The sequence below is a fragment of the Silurus meridionalis genome, chromosome 7 (assembly GCF_014805685.1).
Source record: "Silurus meridionalis isolate SWU-2019-XX chromosome 7, ASM1480568v1, whole genome shotgun sequence".
In the NCBI taxonomy this organism is placed as follows: domain Eukaryota; kingdom Metazoa; phylum Chordata; class Actinopteri; order Siluriformes; family Siluridae; genus Silurus; species Silurus meridionalis.
In genome coordinates, this window is record NC_060890.1 from 26,082,000 (window position 1) to 26,098,793 (window position 16,794).

Sequence of the window (16,794 nt, forward strand, 5' to 3'; positions counted from 1 at the left end):
ATTCACTCACTCACTCACTCACTCCTCACTCATTCACTTACTCACCACTCACTTACTCACTCACTCACTCACTCACTCACTCCTCACTCACTCACTCACTCACTCATTTACTCACTCACTCACTCACTCACTCACCACTCACTCACTCATTTACTTACTCACTCACTCACTCACTTATTTTTCATCCAATCCTCACTCACTCACTCACTCACTCACTCACTCACTTATATTTTTCATCCAATCACTCACTCACTCACTCACTCACTCACTCACTCACTCACTCACTCACTCACTCATCTACTCACATACTCACTCACTCACTCACCCACTCACTCACTCATTTACTCACTCATTTACTCATTCACTTACTCACTCACTCACTCACACACTCACTCACTCACTCACTCACTCACTCATTCACTTACTCACTCACTCACTCACTTATATTTTTCATCCAATCACTCACTCACTCACTCACCACTCACTCACTCACTCACTCACTCACTCACTCACTCACACTCACTCACCACTCACTCACTCACTCACCCACTCACTCACTCACTCACTCACTCACTCACTCATTCACTTACTCACTCACTCACTCACTCACTTACTCACTCACTCACTCACTCACTCACTCACTCACTCACTCACCTCACTCACTCACTCACTCACTCACCACTCACTCACCACTCATTTACTCACTCACTCATTCACTCACTCAATCATTTACTCACTCACTCACTCACCATTTACTCACTCACTCACTCATTCATTCATTTACTTACTCACTCACTCACTCACTCACTCACTCACTCACTCACTCACTCACTCACTTATTTACTCACTCACTCACTTATATTTTTCATCCAATCACTCACTCACTCACTCACCACTCACTCACTCACTCACTCACTCACTCACTCACTCACACTCACTCACCACTCACTCACTCACTCACCCACTCACTCACTCACTCACTCACTCACTCACTCATTCACTTACTCACTCACTCACTCACTCACTTACTCACTCACTCACTTATTTACTCACTCACTCACTCACTCACTCACTCACCTCACTCACTCACTCACTCACTCACCACTCACTCACCACTCATTTACTCACTCACTCATTCACTCACTCAATCATTTACTCACTCACTCACTCACCATTTACTCACTCACTCACTCATTCATTCATTTACTTACTCACTCACTCACTCACTCACTCACTCACTCACTCACTCACTCACTCACTTATTTACTCACTCACTCATTTTTTAACCAATCCCTTACTCACTCACTCATTTACTCACTCACTCACTCATTTACTCACTCACTCACTCTCTCACCCACTCACTCATTTACTCAGTTACTCACTCACTCACTCATTCACTCACTTACTCACTCACATTTTTTTCATCCACTCATTTACTCACTTATTAACTCCCTTACTCATTTACCCACTTTCTTATTTTTTACTCACTCACTCACTCATTTACTTACTCACTGACTCACTGTTTTAGTCTCACTCATTCCCTCTTCACCTTACATCCTTAATTAATGTCATTTGCGGGTTTAGTGGTTTTGACCTCTGATTTTATAATAATAATAATAATAATAATAATAATAATAATAATGACTCCTCCTTCATTTCCTTTCCTCCTGTCTGTTCCCTCATGCTATTGATTACAACTATAAGTATTTTATGAGCATTAAGAATGTTCCATTCTTTCTTCTCTGGCTCCATCTGAAAAGATCTTGACATATTTTGCTCATGTCCGTAAGATATCTTATCCTGGAACCAATCAGTAGAACCCCGTGTCTGTTTTCACCCACAGCCTCAAAGCAGGAAGAATAATAACGGCTTTAAAAATAGCTTTGGTGTGAGAGTGTGATGATGTGGAGGCTTTGAGAACGGAATATGAATATTTGTTTTAGATGAGGAGGATTGTATCGCGAGGACGTTGACCTGACAGCAGACCTCGATGTCTCTGAGATGACCCAGTCTCGCTATTTACTTCTGCAGATGTTTCCGTTCTCCTCAATCCTCTCATATTCCAATTTCCTGGTTCTTTTCAGCAGGTTTGTCTCAAACAAAAACATGCATGATGTTAGCTAAAGAACTGCACATGACCTGGTGTGGAGCCCTTATGATGTTTCAGTATCTTCAGATTAATGGCCTGAAAGTAGAGTGAGAGAATGAAGAAGGGTTTTTATTCAGAGAAATCTCAGGAATTTGTTTCTTTTTGGAAACAAACGTGATGAGTGCAACCTTCATGTATTTTTGTTATGAAGTTGAAGTCATGTGGTTTCGTTTTACGTTTGTTTCAGCCTTGTCTGTGTTTAGTTCTTTCATTTGTTTAGTTTTGAGTCTTAGATTTGTTTGTTTGTCTGTAATTATTCTTTGATTGAGTTCTTGGTCTCAAATCTGATCTGCGTGTTCCTTTATCTTTATATCCCAAGCCGTGTTTTTTTTACGTGATGTTCCCCGGCTGAATATCTGGTCAGTGGTCTTCAGATGAGTTCCCAGACTGGAATCCTTACGAGGTGGTATCAAAAAGTTTACTTATCTACGTTTCCACACTATTACCTTCAAAATAGTCCCCTTGCACAGCAATACAGCAGGTCCTTCTCCCAGCGTTCTTCTGGAACGTGTCCTGAAAGTCTTCTTTTTGAAGAAGATCCGGTTCTCCTTTTTGACACGATCGCGTGCAACGGTGTCAAAAAGGTGAACCAGATCTTCATCGTGGATTCAGACCATGTGGATTGTTCTCTGATGGTCATCATGCACAAGTTCCTGAATGGTTTTGACATTTTTCGGAGTGTTGAGCTCACTGAAGGTCTTCCTGATCTCTCTTCATTTGCCATTGATGTTGCGGTATCGCCGAATGCCAAACGTACGTCATGTCAAACACCTCTGTGGCAGATTTGCTCAGTTTCATGCAGAATTTCAGGTTTGCTCTTTGTTCCAACTCGCTGCCTGGATTGTAATTGCAGGCGTGGGAATGCATGTGGGTCAGAACAGCACCAGTTACACCGTTAGTCTAGAAACCTTCTGATACCACCTCATACGACACTAATTTCACTTTACAGCATAACAGTTGCTCTCTAAAACGTGTCCTTGGGTCTTGTGGGGGTGTCCTTGGTGTGTGCCAGCTGTGTTCTGGGCGTGGCTGAAATGAGTCAAGTATTAGTTGTTTTTGGCGTTTCATCAAATACTGTATTATTACAATCTCTCAGTCTGAGCCAAACCTGTCACAGCTGGATTTTGTTAGCTGTGTAGCTAGCTTGGCCCACATATTCTGTTACTAATTCTCCAGGTTATTGCTTCATCCATGTTAATTACCATGTAGGCCTTTTTGTAAGTCCCCATCATCTGTACCTGCAGTCCAACCAGTTCTACACGCAAGTCCTGGTATTACCTATAAGCAGGATCGCATCCTTCACACCCTATCATTATACAATTCCAAATTATCCTACTAAATGACACTAATAGATAGTTATTTTTTTTACTTCTGCTTTTAAATCTATCTAATAGGACTGCTGATGTTTTTATGACCATGACAAATCTCTTCAAGGTGCTGACAGACTTGCTGTGAGAATTCTGGAGATCTAAGAGAACAGAACAACACAGTTTCTGAGTAAGCATATTCCAGTGTGGGTTTTTATACTGCATCTGCAAATGAAGAAGAAGAATTAAATCTATACAAACCCAGGATACATCCAGGTCATGCCCAGGATATAACCAGAGCAAGCCAGAGCTATTCCCAGGACACAACTAGGACATGTCACCTGAGATGCAGGCCATCTTTAGATCATGTTCACTCAAAACACCTCTGATCCATTGTGCCTTAGTCACACTCACTGTTGTCTCATTTTACTCTCCTGTGTCTCCTAGTATTTATCCAGTATTACTATTTATCTCTTTATCTATTTTCATCATCTGTGTGTTGTGGATTTCACTGTTAAATTATTGTTTATATTTTATTTGACTATTTTTCATTTCTCTGACATAATGCATTCATAAGTGTATAACTTATTTGTTTCTGGAGTTTAAATCTTCTCATTTTTGCACTGCTTATCATTCTGATACTGTGTTTGGTCAAATGTTTATAGACACCTGACCCTAAAATTAGTATGTGCTTCTTTTTTAACATCTCATTCCACATTTATTCCAAACTTGCTGTTATAAGAAACTCCATTCTTCTGGGAAGATGTTCAACTAGATTTTGTGCAGATTTATGTAGATTCATTCAGCTACAAGGGAGTTGGTAAAGTCAGTACTGATGTAGGTGAGAAGGTGAGGAGACCTGTGGTGCAGCCAGCGTTCACATTCCTTCTTGTTCAATAGCGTTGGAGCTTTACGGCAGGAGATCTTCCACTCCAACCCATGGAAAGCAGATCTTCATGGAGCTGGAACAGGTTTGGATCTGCTAGTTCAAGTTAAGGGAAAATTCCATGCTCCAGCCTCCAAAGACGTTTGATACGATTGTCTCTCTCCAACTTTGTGGTATCAGTTTGAAGAAGAACAACAAATGACTGGAAAAGTCAGGTGTCCCAATAGTTTTGGCAGTACAGTGTATTTCCATTGTCTTGCTTCCAAGACAATTTTATTTCTCATGTTTGATTTGCTCACTGGTGTTTGGCATTTCTCTCCCTTTTCTCGATGCTTTACAGGTGGTTTCTTAGCCACATTTGTTTGCCTGTGTGATCTGTTGCTCCGTGAGCTCTTTCCTGATTATTCTGCTGTTTATTTATTTCCATTCCTCCTGCCGTTAGGTTTCGGGTGTTTTTTTAATGTCTGTTTCTAATTACTGGCTTCGGTTGAAGTATACAGAAAGCGTAATCATAAACCATTTCTCTGTTCATCAGGGAGCTTCATGGTCTTCTGTTTTGTAAACTGATTAAACTTCACAGATGAGATGGGAAACAATTTCATGGTTCTAACACTCTCGCTTTGTAGGACAAAATAAATAAACTGAAGGAAGTCCAGAAATTATGAACAAAAAAATTAAAAACATAATTTTCTACATTTACTGTGTGTTTACACCAGAGTTCGCCAACTACCAGGTCACCACCCAGTACCGGGGCATGGAGGAGTAGCTTCCAGTCACAAGAATGTTCTGGCAAAAACAATAGTACATTTTACCCTTTAAAACTAAGACACAATCTAAAGCTACATACGTAAATAAATGTTTTGATTTATTCTGTATTTGTATTCATTGTATGGTATAAAGATGCAATTTGACAATTTCATGTACAGTTCCTTTGAAACATGAGGGAACACTGAGCACTGTACACTTGCACAAAGTCAGGGCTTTTGTAGGATCACTAAGGTGTTTGATGAACCACTTCTACCAAGCAGGTGCTGATGATCATCAATTTCATCTGTAGCTTGAAACCCAGGCTTGAAGTGAAACAGGAACAGCAGTGTAGGTGAGGTTGTGAAAGACAGTTTCATGTCACAGGTCCCACACCAGGGCAATACTGAGCATGGTAACAAGTCACAAGGCAGTTCTTCTGCATCAGCAAGGTCTCTCCAATGCAAAGATCTCAACGTAGATCTTTCTCCGGTATAACCTCATTAACTGTCCGTTTGAGAAACGTACCATTTCGTGTCCTGATCTTCTTCTTTTTTTGGCTGCTCCCATAGGGGTCACCACAGCGGATCATCCGTCTCCATACTACTCTGTCCTCTACATCTGCCTCTTTTAAACCAACTTCCTTCACCACATCCATAAACCACCTCCTTAAACTTTCTCTTTTCCTCTTTCCTGGTGGTTCCATCCTCAGCATTCTCCTACTGATATACCCCATGTCCACATGTCCAAACCATCTCAATCTCACCTCCCTCACCTTGTCTCCAAAACGTCCTACATGTGCTGTCCCTCTAATGAACTTGTTTCTAATCCTGTCCATTGTCGTCACTTTTAAGGAACATTTTGACATATTCAGCTCTGCTACCTCCAGCTCCACCTCCTGTCTTTTACTCAATACCACTGTCTCTAAACCATACAACATCTCAGGTCTCACCACATTCGCAAACAGTAAAGGGTTTAGAGCCGAACCTTGATGCAGTTCCACCTCCACATTAAACCAGTTACTGCATGTCTGCACATCTCCCTTATTTTTAAAGATTGTTACCAGCACACTCCTTCTTCATTCCTCAGGCACCTCACCTCACCTTCCAAAATCTTGTTAAACATTCTGGCTAACCGTTTGGTGTCCTGATGATTTACATAATTTTTAAACACCATAATTACCTTTACGAGAATATTTAGTCTTCATGCTTTATGTTGAGTTTGGTTTCACTAGTAATAATCATACATTTGCATAAAGCATCAATATTTCTCCATATTCAGGTTGAAAATGTATTAAGTATTGCACTTAATCGCACATTTTCAATTAATGTGCGATTAAGTGCAATACTTAATAAATATTTAACATGAATATGGAAAAATATTGATGCTTTATGCAAAAAAGCATTATAAGTTGGATTCAATATTTTTATCGAATGACAGCCTTGATATTATTATGTGAGTTTACCAGCGTGACACTAAAACAGGTAGTAATAATCACTGAGTAAAGTATGTGTGGACTTTAAACATCTCCAATTTCAAATTATCTTCAGCATAGAGAACAAAAAGAGTCCTAGTAGTGATAGTTTTGGCCTCCACAGAGTCCTGATCTCAACATTGTCAAGTCTGTTTGGGATTACATGAAGACACAGAATGATTTAAGGAACCTACATGCCAAATAATCTGTGGTTAGTTCTGCAAGATGCTTGGAATCACCTACCTGCTGAGTTCCTTCAGAAACTGTGTGCACATCTGTTTTGCAGGTAAATGGTGCTCACACCAAACTTTGATCTAATTTGGATTTTTCTTTTGTTCATTTAATTTTAAAAGCATTCTTAAGTACTGTGTGTGTGTGTGTGTGTGTGTGTGAGTGAGAGAGAGAAAGAGAGAGAAACACTTCATCTTGATCACCAGATGTTTTCTCTGAATGTATTAAATTAGCACAGGCGGAACACAGGTTCTTGGAGAGTCTTTGCATCTCAGAAGCTTTCAGCTCAGGTCTGTAACTGGATTATTAAACAATCTGAATGAAAAAAGGGGAGCTTGTTTAATTTACATATTCATAGATGTGTTGTATGTTAATGTTATATGCTGATTTTGTATGTTGTATGATGTATGTTTTATGTTATGTTTATGTATGATGGTGTATGTTCATATTGTATGTTGACTTTGTATGTTGATGTTTGTTAATGTTGTATGATGGGGTATGTCCATGGTGTATGTTGATGTCTGATGGTGTATGTTGTTGTATGTTGATGCAATATAATGTTGTATTTTGATATGTTGATGTATGTTGATGCTGTATAATGTGTATGTTTTATGTTGTATGTTGCATGTTGATGTCTGATGGTGTATGTTGATGTCTAATTGTGTATGTTTATGATGTCTGTTAATTTTGTATGTTGATACATGTTGTATGTTGCATGTTGATGTCTGATGGTTATGTTTGTTGCATGTATGTTGTATGTATGATGTATGTAAGTTGTGTGTATGTTGTATGTATGATGTTTGTAAGTTGTGTGTAGGTTGTATGTATTATGTTTACAAGTTGTGTGTAAGTTGTATGTATGATGTTTACAAGTTGTGTGTAGGTTGTATGTATGATGTATGTAAGTTGTGTGTAGGTTGTATGTATGTAAGTTGTGTGTACGTTGTATGTAGTTTGTATGTAAGTTGTGTGTAGGTTGTATGTATGATGTTTGTGTTGTGTGTATGTTGTATGTATGATGTATGCGAGTTGTGTGTAGGTTGTAGGTATGATGTTTGTAAGTTGTGTGTAGGATGTTTGTAAATTGTGTGTATGTTGTATGTATGATGTTTGTAAGTTGTGTGTATGTATGTATGTATGATGTATATAAATTGTGTGTATGGTGTTTGTAAGTTGTGTATGTTGTATGTATGATGTATGTATGATGTTTGTGTTGTGTGTATGTTGTATGTATGATGTTTACAAGTTGTGTGTAGGTTGTATGTATAATGTATATAAATTGTGTGTATGGTGTTTGTAAATTGTGTATGCAAGTTGTATGTATGGTGTTTGTAAGTTGTGTGTATGTTGTATGTATGATGTATGTAAATTGTGTGTATGTTTGTAGAAGTTTGTTTTCTTGTCTAATGGCAGCCAGAATCTGATTGAATAAATAAGTGAGACTGAAATAGTTTAGTGCAGCTGAACCCCAGAACAGACGCCTGCTCTTTATTCCCTCAGCATGTTTTTTTGTCCTGGTGCTGATTTAAAATGCATACCTGCAGCATGAGTTCATATCCATCTGCTTTTTCTGAGATTTTCTGTCACTGTGGTGATTTAGTGCAGTGGACTGAGATGAAGGACAGGAAGCAATTCTGATTTCAGTGACCAGTTCTAATCCAGTGAATCGCCTGGTGACAATCGGTGTAAACTACATTACTTATGTCCTCTGTACGTCACATGTCTGTCACATGATACTGCTCACCGACACACCTGTGTGTTCTTATGTGTTTTAAAATATGCTGTTTAGCTACTGGGGTTTGTGTTGTTAAGTTGTGTTGTTACAGTAGATTGTGTTGCCAGGGGGCTGATGTGGTGTTCCTGGTGGTGTGTATAGGAGTTTGATGTGGTGTTCCCAGTGGTGTTTATAGTAGGTTGATGTGTTCTTCCTGGTGGTGTGTATAGCAGTTTAATGTGATGTTTTTCCGGTGGTGTTTATTGGAGGTTGATGTGATGTTCCCGTTGGTGTTTATTGGAGTTGGATGTGGTGTTCCTGGTGGTGTTTATTGGAGTTTGATGTGGTGTTCCTGGTGGTGTTTATAGGTGGTTGATTTGGTGTTCCCAGTGGTTATTTGAGACGTTGTATAGTTGGTAGGATTTTGCTCAGGTATCGGTGGTATCCAAGGTGTTGTTAGGTCAGTATTTAGGGTGGTTTTGGGTTGTTTTCTATGGTGTCCAGTCTAGGTGCTAAGCACTTCCTAGGTGGTAGTGGAATTTCAGGTGGTTTCCAATGTGTTGTTAGTGCTTTAGGGTTGATAGATGGATGCTGTGTATCCCAGGTGGTTGCTTCGCTCTTGTTTTATGGAATTTCAGGTGGATGCTCTGTTATTTAAGGTGGTTCCTTGAAAGGTTGCAAGGTGGTTGCTATGGCATTCCAGGTAAATTTAGAGTGTTGTAAGGTCAATTGTAAGGGGTTGCAGGATTTATTTCTATGGTGTCTCATGCTAGTTGCTGGACATTAATGTGGTAATGGAATTTCAGGTGGTTGCTAGGAGGTTGCCTTAGTATTCCAAGTGGAATTTAGGGTGTTAAAGTGGTTTGTATAGTGTTGTTAGGTCAGGTTGCTGTGTGGTTGCCATGGTGCCCCCTGTGGAAGCTGTGCTGTGTTTCATTTCTTACATACATGGATTTAGTTACAGTAGAGTTTTCATTTTAATTTCTGAAATCAGATCAGGCATAAAAATCTGCTTTCTGTTAAATGTTGGATCGGAATAGAAGCATTAAGTGTGTGTTTGTGTGTGTGTGTGTGTGTGTGTGTGTGTGTGTGTTGTTTGCCTGGCTTCATCCTCCTCCACATCTTCAGGTATTTGCCCATGTCTGAGCCTGATGTTTTGTGTGTGTGTGTGTGTGTGTGTGTGTGTGTGTGTGTGTGTGTGTGTGTCATACACACTCAGCTCACATGTTAAGGTCGAGTAGGAGCTGCACTTCCTCCCATGCTGAGAATAAGACGTAATGAAGCAGGAGCTTTTAACTGTAATGGGTCTCGCTCTGTCTCTACAAATGTCCCCCCCACCCCCCAAAAAGCCACCTTGTTAACGCCTTGTACAGACTCCTACACCCCCCTACCTCCGCTTTCTACCACGTGTTCGGAACACAGCCGAACCGACGCCGCGGCCAGCGTGATGATAGTTAGGAAGCTCTGAGGATTTGGTATGGATTAAGTGTAAGCCGTGAGACGTGATGTTGGACGTGGGTGTGTGTTGGACGTGAATTAAACCGACTCTTCAGCAATTGTTGATGTGATGTGTTCTGGCACTGGGCTTGACGCGGGTGCTATTGCAAAACACACACACACACACACACACACACACATTCTGATTTTCTACCTTACTGCTCCTCTAATGTGAAAATTGCATCCTTGTCAAGGCAGGTCCAGGCTTCAGAGCGGGCAGATCCTCAGGGAAGGTACTCTGACGTCGTCTGGCCTCGACTTCAGCCGCAAATATTTATCAGGAAAAAAGAAATCAAATCGCTTAATAAATTCCATGCTAGCTTTATCCTTATGTTTTTTTTTTTGGTGTGCAGCCACTTACGTATTGTTAGAAACCTTAGAACAGAACCATATGGTGAAGGGAATCTACTCCAAGCTCCAGCACACGGCCTGGAAGTTGTTGCTTTGTTGGGGAGCTGCTAAACCGATCCATAGGACAGAACCGTAGTGCTGCAGGAATCCCATGAACAGAAGAGGCCTGTATTCCCTCTAGTCACTGTTGTGAACTACTTCAACTACGGTTTCTTGAACCTGATCAAACATGATGCCACTTTGGACTCACTATAAGTGATGAACCCGGAGTGTTTCAGGACTTTAGATCCTCAGACACTTCAATCAAGAGACTCTGCTGCGGGTAATCAGTGATTTGTTAGCCCATGGACCCCCTGTCTTCCAATAGAACTTCCTCTATGGGATAGGTCTCCTCTATCTGGTTCTTCTCAAGGGTCAGTGATTTTTGAAAGCAAAAGATTTTTAGGATGATTCAGTTTTGTTTCATGAAGTCAGCTTTATTCCACTGTCCATCTCAGCTTCATCGCTCAGGTCATTAGACAGTCACCCTCAACCTGATACCCTCTGGAGGTTTCTGGAAAGATTTCTTGCTAATGTCATATGGCTAAGTTAGATTGGAAACACTATAATGCATTCGCGGTTCTTCAATGCATTCGCGGTTTATAGAGCTCCAAACCTATTGTACAAAAACGAATGTGAACGCTGACTGCACGCCAGACCCTCCTCACCTTCTCACCTACACCAGTACCTGACTTTACTAACACAGTTGCAGCTGAATGAATCTTCACAAAATCTAGTGGAACATCTTTTCAGAAAAGTGGGGGTTATTATATCAAAAATAAGATAAAATAATAAAAATGTAATAAAAAAATCAACCTATGCTCCTGTTTTTCTGTGAAATCTGTGTTTTGTGTTGCCTTTCTTACAAGGTGTCGTGAAAATCAGAGGTTTTTGGAAAGGTTTTATTGTCAGTAGTAGGAGGACAGAAGTACACAGGGGTGGCTAATTATATTACAATATATTACTAATAAGAATATATATATAAATAAAAAACAAGCAGGAGTAACACAATGCCAGTAAAAAAGAATTAAAAGCTTTTTTTAATTGCAAAAAAATTACAACATTTATCCACTCTGAACTTTATTCCACTCCTCCATTTACAGTTCCTCGACCTCAGCTTCATCATAACCAGACGCTCTCAGACCGTGTCCACACTTTGGTTGAAAGAGCAGATTTATTTCTCTGTTTTGGTGTTCCATCCACACTGAGACAGTGGGATTCTTTTAAAGTAAATAAAAATGTAGCTTTTTTAAATCGTTCTGCAAAGTGGATACATTTGAAAGTTTTATTTTTGGGTCGCAGTGTGGACTGTGTAAACAGGATTTTGAAGACGATGATGCAATGCCAAGCGGAAATGATGCAGATCGAATCACCTTCGTTTACGCAGGGCAGGGACATGAGCGTTTTCAGACGTTTGTAAATGATATCGTGGACCAGGAGAGTTTTTTTAGACACAAACACCAAACACCAATTTTTTAATTAATCAACATTAGTGTAGACGTTAGACACTTCAGTGTAGTCAGTGTTCACATTTATGTTCAATAAAGTTGGAGCTCTATAGCAAGAGATCTTCCACTCCAACCCATGGAAGGCAGATCTTCATGGAGGTGCTTTGTGCACAGGGGTATTATCATGATGGAACACATTTGTTTCCATAGACCTTTTATATAATTGTGTGAGTTAATCTGTGTGGTAACAGTTTTTAAAGAAGAATCACATCTGGCTGGTAAAGTCAGGTGTCCCAATACTTCTGGGCCTGTACTGTATGTGTAAAAAGCATTATGACTGCATTATAAGACTACATGAATGCACTTATGATGTTTACCATTCTACATTTGTAGAGGTTTATTACAGAATGTAACACGTGTGTAATGATTTGTATTATTATAGCTGTAATGTACACAGATACGCATATCGAGATATCAGATATCGAGCCCTAATTTATCACAATATCAATATTTTATCATTGTATCGCTCTGCCCTGATCTGTTCATCTGCATAACTGATTCTGATCCTATTATATAGTGAATGTATTATTTATTATAGAGCTTCACATATGTGAGCATTAAAGGCATCTGCAGTCCTGATCTCTCTTTTCTCTCTCTTTTTTTCTTTCTTTCTCTCTTCATTCTTGTTTTATTCGCTCCATATGTGCCTCTTTTTAACTTCTTCTGGAAAAGGACTTTGGCTCGGAGACACATGGCATAGTGTTGCAGCCTGATTTCTCCCAGTCTATATGTCTCATTTCTTCCTCTATTCATCTTTTTCATCTTTCCTTTCTCAATCGTTCATTGTCTTCTTTTCCTCTGTATGTCTTCTCTGAGGAGATTAAAGGTTATAGACTTTTCAGCTCCGGATTTGACCACCTGCTTCAAAGCGCTTTACTTCCTCTCTGTCTCCTCTTACATTTATAATATCCTTTCTTTCAGTCCCTCCCTCTTTCTTTCTCTCTCTCTCTCCCTCTGTTTTTTGCTCTATCCCTCTTAAGGTCCTCTTGGCTCACTAGTTTTCATTGAGGATCTCGAGAAGTCTGAAATCTCTCTCTCTCTTAATCAGGAAGTTTGAAAAAGAAGAAAGAAAGAAAGAAAGAAAGAAAGAAAGAAAGAAAGAAAGAAAGAAAGAAAGAAAGAGAAAGTAAGAGAGAAAGAAAGAAAGAGAGGGAGAAGACAAAAGGAAGGAAGACAGAATAAAAAAGGGTAAGACAAAAAGAGGGCACGATGGTGTCCCTCTTCTCCGTTGGACCAGGACGCCCCGGTGTCTTCGTTCTCTTGCTGCTCGGCATTGTGGGATCATTTTTAGAGGTCTCGCACGGATTCCAGAGTGAGGATGAGGATTATTACATGCAGGAGTTGCTGAGCAGGGAGCATTATTACACCGTTCCTGTGCTGGAGGAGAGCATCGTGGACGCTCAGGATCCTGCCACACCGGCCGTCCAGAACACACCCAAAACATCAGTGAAACAAGCTGGAGGCAAGACGAAGTCAGGTAACAACCTCTGACCTTTGCACTTGACTCTTAACTAACATTAACCATTGTGTGGCTTCTACAATCAGTAAAAAAGCAGGAGTGAATAAAGCAATAATGTGTGTGGTGCGAATAAATAATTTAATAATCAATAAATAATCAATCAATCATGTGTCAATCACCAAGTCCTCTAACGCTTTATTCCACTTATACCAACAACAACTTTGTGGTGAAATATTTCTAAAATTATATCACACTTTTTTTTAATCCCTTTATAGTTACACCTAAAACGAGTTCGTTCCTGTTCTTGCTGATGTTTCCTCACTAGCCGCTAATCCTCTCATTTCCTCACTCACACTCGCTAATTTCTTCTCTAAGTTCATAAGATATATACATAAATTGTGATATTGGTGAAGAACTGCAACCGTCTAGTATAGTATTCACCTAACAACACCCTCGAAGTCACCTGGAGCGCCGAATAACCATGTTAGGACACCTAGTGATTAGCAACCATCTAACAACCACCTGCAATAAGCTAGCAACACCCTAGCACTGACCGAAGAACACCTGAAACCTCCAGGGAATTATGTATACACTGCTCAGCATAATATCATGACCACCTGCCTAATACTGTGTTGGTCCCCTTTTGCTGCTAAAACAGTCATGACCCGTCGATCATTAACTTCATGAACTTTTTTGGCAGTTTGAGCTAGAGGAGCTTATTTGTTGGATTGGACCACACGTACCAACCTTCACTCCCCACGTGCATCAATGAGCCTCAGCTGCTTACAACCCTGTCGCCGGTTCCCCACTGTTCCTTCCTCAGAGCACTTTTGATAGATTCTGACCACTAAAGACCAGGAACAGCCCACAAGAGCTGTTTTGGAGATGCTCTGACCCAGTCGTCTAGACGTCACAAATTGTCAAACTCAGCAACCACCAGAAACAAGACAACATCTGCTTAGCAGCACCAGAGCAACCACTTAAAATTGTATCTACTAACATTACACACTGTATGGTAATAGAATTTGTGGACACCTGACCATAAGGTTGGTATGTTCTTCGTAAACATCTAAATCCACCTTTAGTCCAAACTTCCGGTTATAGTAACCTCCAGCTCCATGAAGATACCCGCCTCCAGGAAGAACCCAGTCAGTGATCAGGTGTGGGAATTAGGGACGGTAGTACCTTTAGTGATGGGTTTCCCTAATCCATGGCAGACATGTGATTACCCAGTGTACAATTATTCCGTCTTGTTTATCCACACATTCGTCTCTACGTTCACACAAATTCCGACCTTTGTGTGAAACCTCTCCTGCGATGTGTCTATTCACCGAACAAAACTTTTCAACAAAGATATACAGCCGTACAGAGCATTAGGCTTCTGTCAGACTTCACACAGAGGGAAAAGAAACCAGGAAGGAAAGATGGGCCTCTAAGGTAAATTCATGGAAACTTTCCAGAACCTTTCCATGGGAACTTTGTCTTTTAAAAATATTCAAATTTGGAAATTTAACAGGAATTTATGGGAATGAATAAAAATGTGAGAAATGTATCACTAAATTTAGGCTGACATGTATGTAAACTAATACAGATTTTTCAAAAAAAATTGATTTAATTGCTTACACACAGAATAAGGAAGTTTTAAGCCTAAATGTATGCAATATTTATGTCATTTATGTGAAAAGACGGACATTTGTTGACATTGTTTTGAGTGCAGGATTGTAGAAATAATGTGTGTTATGTGATGGATGAACGCACAGTGCCAGTAGGGGGCGTGACCTTATTAACCCTGCAGTAAGTGTGCCATGTGCATGTGATTGATGAATGTGCAGATAGAAATTCAACTAAAATCGCATTTAATATGGTTGTTTTAAACATTATCTTGTCTTATTTTATTAATCTTTAAATTTCATGGTTTATCAAACCTGCAATTTTGTAAATTCCCAATTTATTCCTATTAATTCCTGTAAATTTCCTTAGAAAGTTACAAATCTTGAACACTCCTGAATTTTGCAACCCTGTCAGTGGGATTATTAAACCTGATGATTTCTCTCTCATGCGTGGACTCGTGGGTTTGTTACTGACCTTATGTGAAGTCTGAAGAGAAAATGTGGATGGAAACCTTAAGGAACGTTCGGTACACATATTCGGGTAGAGGGCGCTGTAATAGATCGCCATTTACATCATTTCGTGGATGCTTTTATCCTGATAGACTTATGATTTTCTCTTTTTTTTTAAGTAAGTCAAATTCTTTCTCCGCAAATCCCAGTGATGTTAGGAAGCTGGTGATGTCACAGTGGAGCACCCTGCTCAATGACCCAACAGTTGCAGCTTGGCAAAACCGGGGCCTAAAACCCACAACATTCAGTTTTAGTAACCCAGAGCCTTAACCACACAGCTCCAACTCCCCATCTTGCGTATCCTAGCTTACCAGGAAGCTGGTAAGGAACCAAGGAACCAGGAACCAAGATCACATGGTCAGTCATGGTACGGCACAGCCTCAAGAGTGGCAGCTTGGATATACTGGGGCTTGAACCCATGACATTATGATCAGTATCCTAAAGCCTTAACCATTGAACCACCACTAGCCCTGGGTCTGGTGCATTTTTGTAGATGCTGATGATGCTTTGAAATTTTGATACCTGTAGCATATTGGGGAGGTGGCAGCTTAGTGTTTAAGGCATAGGATTTAGATTTGTTGGTTGTGAGTTCAAATACCAGCCACACCAAACTGCCATTCCTCGGCCCCTGACCAAGGCCCTGAACCCAATAGCTGCTCAGGTGTATGAATGAGATAAATGTAGGGTGTCTGCCAAATAATGGAAATCGAAATATTTGGGCTTTGGCCCGAAACCCAAATTTAACAGCTTGGTGAAAGTGGATTTTAAACTCCTTTTGTTCAGATGTCCAACATACCCACTGAACTACCACTTTCCCAAAGTGATTTATGGCTGAGTTTCCTGCTCTTGAAATTTACACTCACAACCTCCTGACTACCATCTCCAAGAAACAGTTCTGATATAAAAGCAAGAACGAAGATGGAAATGGGATGTGATAATTTAATAGTGTATCACCGTCCACGTCGTCCCTTTTAAACCTTTCAGCTCAGGATTGCAGATTTAATCCTCCAAGTGTCACTCGTTTTGTGTTCTTCGTCCAACACCGTCTTGAGTTCTGCAGCTGCTGAAAGTCTGTACCATGAGAATTCAGTAATGATGTCAGGGTTCAGAAGCACACTCGTCTGCTCGGGGGGTCGAGGTTCTGCTGTAAGAGTTTAAAGCTAAGCTGAAACTTTATAGCTGCTGAAATGCAAGTGATGAAACGAAACGACTTAGGAAGTCTTCAATGTTCTTGTGGTGAGTGCGGTGGATAATATGGATAATCAGTGAAAAAATGAAACACCATAAAGGTCATAACCAGAAAACAGGAAAGAAG

The 16,794-nt window shown here is 40.1% G+C and overlaps 1 protein-coding gene across 1 annotated transcript in view; it reads left to right on the forward strand.

Moving 5' to 3' along the window:
• Positions 1-11,565: 11,565 nt before the first annotated feature.
• The window catches only part of cpxm2 (carboxypeptidase X (M14 family), member 2), a 49,319-nt gene continuing 44,090 nt past the window's right edge, over positions 11,566-16,794 (forward strand). Inside the window, exon 1 of the mRNA XM_046854580.1 lies at positions 11,566-13,377. Coding sequence (XP_046710536.1) covers positions 13,110-13,377 — 268 coding nt within the window. The 5' untranslated portion in view covers positions 11,566-13,109. The remainder of the gene's footprint in view (positions 13,378-16,794) is intronic.